Source organism: Elgaria multicarinata, chromosome 6, assembly GCF_023053635.1.
Source record: "Elgaria multicarinata webbii isolate HBS135686 ecotype San Diego chromosome 6, rElgMul1.1.pri, whole genome shotgun sequence".
Taxonomy (NCBI): Eukaryota; Metazoa; Chordata; class Lepidosauria; order Squamata; family Anguidae; genus Elgaria; species Elgaria multicarinata.
The window spans coordinates 23,883,085-23,889,084 of record NC_086176.1 but is presented as its reverse complement, the minus strand read 5'-3'; the positions used below and the strand labels follow the sequence as shown (position 1 = coordinate 23,889,084).

The 6,000-nt window shown below is 38.6% G+C and overlaps 1 protein-coding gene across 5 annotated transcripts in view; it reads right to left on the bottom strand.

Moving 5' to 3' along the window:
• Positions 1-219: 219 nt before the first annotated feature.
• RAD23B (RAD23 homolog B, nucleotide excision repair protein) overlaps positions 220-6,000 on the bottom strand; it is a 33,600-nt gene continuing 27,819 nt past the window's right edge. For 2 of the 5 annotated variants that reach the window (XM_063129163.1, XM_063129159.1), the window contains exons 8-10: positions 5,052-5,192; positions 4,564-4,768; positions 220-1,586 (exon numbers count right to left, since the gene is read on the bottom strand). In XM_063129163.1, the coding sequence (XP_062985233.1) occupies positions 1,473-1,586; positions 4,564-4,768; positions 5,052-5,192 (460 nt within the window). In that variant the 3' untranslated portion in view covers positions 220-1,472. Of the gene's footprint in view, positions 1,587-4,563; positions 4,769-5,050; positions 5,193-6,000 lie in introns of all 5 variants that reach the window. The other 3 variants (XM_063129165.1, XM_063129160.1, XM_063129164.1) reach the window with 3 other exon arrangements.

Below are 6,000 nucleotides of genomic sequence, written 5' to 3'. Positions count from 1 at the left end.
CCTGGTATGACAATTAGAGAATTGGTTTCTCCTCAAGAAGCCAGATTTAGCCCAAGAGTTGATCCTTACCCCAAAAGACTTGTTATGAACAAATTAGTATCTTTAAGCAATGGTTAAACCTCCCCCCCCAAAAACACAACTATTCAGAACCACTACACATAGATCACGCTAAGCAAAAATAGTACCCCTTTGTGAGTAAAAAAGTTAAGACACAAAACCTTACAATTAGATGTTACTTTTAATAGGAAGTAAAGGGGGGATGTGCATAATCTTTAGGGATCCAATAACTTGATTGTTCATCTATTTCCCCATGTTCTGAACATCTCTTCAAGAGCAAAATATTTCCACAATGCTTTTAAACAGAGGAGAAGGCAAGTTACTGGAATATTACAGTCCTTTTTAAAGCAATACAAATGACAATAGCCTTTAGAGTCCCAGAGATTGAAACTATAAGATTACAAGCATTTAAGACACCTAGTTTTGAAATACTTGCAGCTGTATTCATCTGATCAGTTTCACTTTAAACAAAATATAGGTAGGATGGAATCTGATTTCTTCATAAATACTTTCACTAGGATGGAGAGCGTTTACATTTTCTTCATTGGCAATAAAAAAAGTGCTCGGTTCACAAAAAGGGATACATCAAACCCAAAACATGCAATGGTGGTTCTTGTTTAAAGAAAAGCTTTACTGTAACCCAACACTGAAGTAAGCAATAATTAGGTTATCTTGTATTATTTGCCGAAAAGGAAAGCATAATTTTGCTTGTGTATATAGCCTCTCCATTCATTATGAAAGGAAGAAAGGGATAAGGATAGGAAAAGATCTCTCAAAATCAATGATCAAGAATCTAAAACAATGAGTGGTTTTAATTTGAATTTTTAATCCAGCACTTCATTCAAAATAATGGGCCTCTTGCAGTAATTAGATACATCTGAAGCAGCAAAAAAAAACCCCACCACCTACATTTTTGGCATGTTTTAGAGTTATTCAAATATATTTTCTCTTAAATTTATGAAGCCGTTATCCAGTGTTACTATGAAATACAGACTGTCCATTCTAGGTAGCCATTGCTATCTCCAAGACCAATGTTAATTAAAAATAAACAAAAGCAGGGCACCACACTAACTTTGGGATCTAGTACACTAAAAGAGTGAAAACCTGGGGGGTTGGGGGGGCAGGAACTTACAGTTTATAGAAGAAAGGAACTAAATATCTGCAAAAAAAAAAGCTGATTTTTGGTTGTATAGTATGTTACACTTTGATTTGCTGCATCTGCCAACTTAGAACAGATGTGCTTGTCTTTCCTTGCATCCTTTCTATATTTTCCTCTCCCTCCCCTCCCTCCCCCCCCAAACCTTACACCAAGTATCATGGATATGAGCCCAAGTATCCCAGACAATCCAGTGAATAGCTAGTGTAATGCACTGGTGTGATGTGTGAGATTTGTTTTTTAAAAAAGTCTTTCCCTTTCAATCTTCATCAAAGTTCTGTTGTAGGAGGAAGTTGGCTGCCAAGTTTTCATTCTTCTCACATGCAAAATATGCTTGTATGACAAGTCCTTCAGGGAATCCTAGTGCCTTTAACTATAGAAAGAAAAAAAACTATTAGAATTCACATTTTAAGCACAAACCTACTTGTCAGAATAAATTGAGTCCAAATATTTTTGATCTTGCAACAAGTTAGCAATATCAGTATCCACCCTTGACACATTACACAGCTGCATCGGATATAGATTTGGTCATAACAGAATTCTGACACTTTGCAAAAATTAGGTTGTTTCATCCTCATTATTACATCAAAGAAAGCAGGCTGTCAATTTTAAAAGCCTTGCAAGATTGCTGTTCTGAAATAATGATTGCAAAGCTGTTTGAAAATTTCAAGAGAACACAGAAAATGAAAGATAAAGTTTCAAGTTTATAAATTGTATGAAAGCAACTATTGAAGACATTAGCACAAACAACCATGGTTTGCTGTCTTAACTTTGGTTAAGACCTTAGATGTACAGTGACGGTGTATTAACTTGCTGAGCTATGCCCCATTTCTGCAGGACACGTGTAAGTAGATAGTGACAATTGTTGTCACTTTGCAAGCAGCAAGGAGAAGATGACTCAAATAATTACATCTGCAGTGAGAAGCCATGGTTAATGCAAATCATAGCTCACAAACCCATTTCAAATCAGTTTTACTTCCTAGTTTCGAGTTAATCATTAACCATGATTTTTGTATTTGGACAAAATCTTAATTATGGTTAAGACAGGCAAATCATGTGTAATATATGAATACAGACTTGGAGAATGTACATAATGTGCTTTGACAACTTAAAGCATTATATAAATGCTAAAAATTAAAGCATTATAAAATAATGTATTTTGAACCAGGAGGTCAAGAGTGGCAAGTATGTATTTCTATTCATAAAGTGACTGTAAAGGAGATAACTAAGAACATAATTGATTGATTTCATTTGATTCCCACCTTTCTACAAAGAAAAATGATGCTCAAGGCAGGTTACAATCACAAATATTATAAGTAGCTGTTGTAAGAAGGGATTAGCCCCTACATAGAGCATGTTACAATAGTCCAAATGGTCCAAAAGCAAGTGTGACTGTGGCCAGATCAGACATCTCTTAAATTTCAATTGCTTGCCCTCATCCAGTCCATTACTTAACACCAGACACTGCTTTTAGAACTAGAACAGCTTCCTTGGATTTGGATGGAAAGGAGAGGTAAGAGTTGGGTGTCATCAGCATCCGGGTGGCATCAAACTCCAGACAATCTCTCCCACGGTTTCATGTATATGTTAAATAGCATGGGAGAATTAGATGGAACCCTGAGGAACACCACAGGCCAACAGCTATGGCATCAAACATGAATCCCCAGCACCACCTTCTGAGATCACCCCACCAAGAAGGACCAGAGCCATCATACAACAGTGCCTCCCGATCCCATCTTAGACAGATGTTCCAGAATGAAATCATGGTCAATGGTATCAAAAGCCCCCAAGAGATCCAGCAAAACCAACAGGAAACACTCCCACTGTCAAGTTCCTGGTGCAGACTGTTCACCAGGGTGATCAAAGGGAGTCTCTGTCCCATATCTGGCCTGAAGCCAGATTGAAAGGGATCTACATAATTTGTATCATCCAGAAATTCCTAGAGATGAGGAGACACCACATGCTTCAGTTCCTAACCCAAGAATGGAATATTAGAGACTGGACAGAAATTATCCAATACAGGGGTTCAGGGAGAATCTTAACAAAGGTCTTACTACCACCTCCTTTTGCCCCTACCCTTACCCACTCAGCCGGTATCTCCCCCTCCCCACACCTCAACTGCTTTTGTAAGCCAGAAAGGGCAAGAGCACAGTACACAAGTGGCAGGCCTCAAGTTACATCCACTGTACCTGTATCAACTACCATTCTCTTGTATGAACTGTTGTATGCACTGAGAAGTTTAATAGTCCCATTTTATTGATGCAGGGTTTTATTGTTTTAAATTGTTGCACATTGCCTTGAAGGTGTTTTTTTTTTGCCAATAAGGCATTATATAAATGCTAATAAGTGGTTTGAATACTGAAAAAATGCTAATTTTCATTAGCCTTTCACTTTAACTCCTGTGAGAACAGAGAAAAAGCAAATTAAGGAGTTGGGAAATAGAAAAGCATAACCACGTGGTGTTTTGTTTCCAAGCGCAAATGTCGCCGTGTGCAGTGCTTCTGAACAGTGTTCCTGATCAGTGTACCAGCCAGTCAGTCACAACCTCCTCCGGGATGCTTCATTCCATTCCCTTCCCCATAGCAACCAGCACTATGGTCATGCTCAGCATACTCAGGTTTTTGAGGGCCTTTAGGAGAAACTCCTCCTTCAGTGAGCTATTGTCGCCAACTGCTCTCTTCTAGCAGGCCTACTCAGTCGAATTTTAAGATGCCTGGCTGTTATTTTAATAATGTATGAGTTTTATATGCTTTTAATCAGTTTTATGTATCTTACAGTATTTTTGTATTCAATGTTGCTCTCCACCTCAATCCAGAGGGAGAGGCGGGTAAGAAATAAATAGATTATTATTATTGTTTCCTCATAATTTTCTCATCGTTGTTCCCACTTGCTTGCTTGAGAGGCAAAGAGTCAATGAGCAAGTCAGCAGTGGCATCTACTGCTCCTGTCTCATTAACACTATTGACTGGGCCAGTGCAAGAGGCAGCGGAATAAGCAGGTTGCCCTGCCCAGTCCACCCTGGGCTGTTTTCTGTGAGTGTGTGGCAGCGGGTGGGTGGGTGGGTAGTTTTCTGTGAGTGTGTGGCAGCGGGGGGGGGGGTTTCTGTGAGTGTGTGGCAGCGGGGTGGGTGGGGGGGTTTCCCCCCTCACTTAAGTGTTTTTTTCTGATTTTTTTTTTTTTTTTTGGTACTGCAAAACTTAGAAGCCTGCTGATACCTCCTCCCTCCTTGTGCATGAATGGTGCCACTTGAGCTAGATAAAAATCTATATACCTCTGAACTTCGCAAATAGAGGGAATAACGATAGGGGATGGGAAAGTTATTCTCAACTTCAAAAAATTATCCAACTCACCCTTTCTATAGCTTCTTTTTCCTGAGGTGTTACTTGAATATAGTTCATGTGACGGCTTCCGGCTTCAGCTACTCCGCCGCCACCGCCGCCACCGCCACCACCGCCACTGCCACCTCCCCCTTGACCGGATTCCTGAACAGGCTCATTTAACATCTGAATAAAATGTTCTTGATGTTGGCTTATTTGCTGTGGTGCATGGGAGGACAAAAGCAAACAATACACTGAAATAAAGCATATTCATTCCTACCGACAGCCTTAAAAACAATTACTTGTTTTTACAATAAATGCTAGTATACAGGGAAAATTAAGTGTGATAACCAGGAGTACCCTACAGCGTGCTACATTTGTGAATGGAAATAAAGTTAGAACTAGTTATGGTGGCTCATCTACCTTGCTGTTTTGCTCTTCCCCGACCATGCATTCTAACATCCCTCGTAAAAACAGCCTGAAAACTATAGAAGACAACCCAGGATGCTTTAAAAGTCACCTGCAGTAATTGAGGGTTTTCCCGCCCTATTTGCTGTAGCAATGCAGGCAGAAGAGATGGATTCTGTTGAATAATTTGTCTCATCTGCTGGAACTGAGGTTGGTTTCGTAAAAATTCAAGAGGATGTCCTGAAAGGAAAGAGGTATATGTTTTTAAAGGTATGATTAAGGTCTGTAAATATTTGAAAATTGAAAATATGGTAGTTAAAAGTGCTTGGGGATGGAGGGAGAAATAACTCTAAAAATTATGCCTTTAATTTGACTGAGGTGACATGTTTTTAGATGTCCTTAAGACTTTTTTCCCTCTCAAAATGATATGTCAGCTCAGAGAGGAAATAATTCCTCAATTTCTGGTGTGAAATGCATGACAAGTGCAAATTATTACTTGCTCATGAGAATGCTATGCTTATTGCATAGTCTACAAGGAAGTTTAAAAAAAGATACCGCCTTTAAATAGAATTCAAACAAAATCCAGGCTTTAGACCCTATAATGTCCAAAATGTAATTTACTCTAAACTTCAGAACTTTAACCTTCCCTAAGAGGTTAATACTTATTCGCATTGTAAAGAGACTTAAAGAGACCCACGTCATACATCAAATATACGTCAAAGGCCTTTACTGTCAGATATTTTATTCATTTTTAAAATGCCTTTCTGCCCTATAAAGGTCTCCCAATAATTTCTAGTATCTCCACTCTTTGTGCTTAAATTTTAGTAAGCTGTGATTTATGAGATAGGCTGAAAATCACAAAGCCAAGTAAAACACCCCACTCACACCTCACAGGGGTAGCAATTAGCATGCAAAAAAGTACATGTTTCTTGGGAGGACATCTCATTTTCATGTGTGAACTTCAAATTTTCAGTGCGTGAAGGAAGCACACAAAGCAAAAGTTTAACAGCTGAACTTTTAGAGTAAAAAAAGGAAAATATATATTTATATTCTTAAAAATAT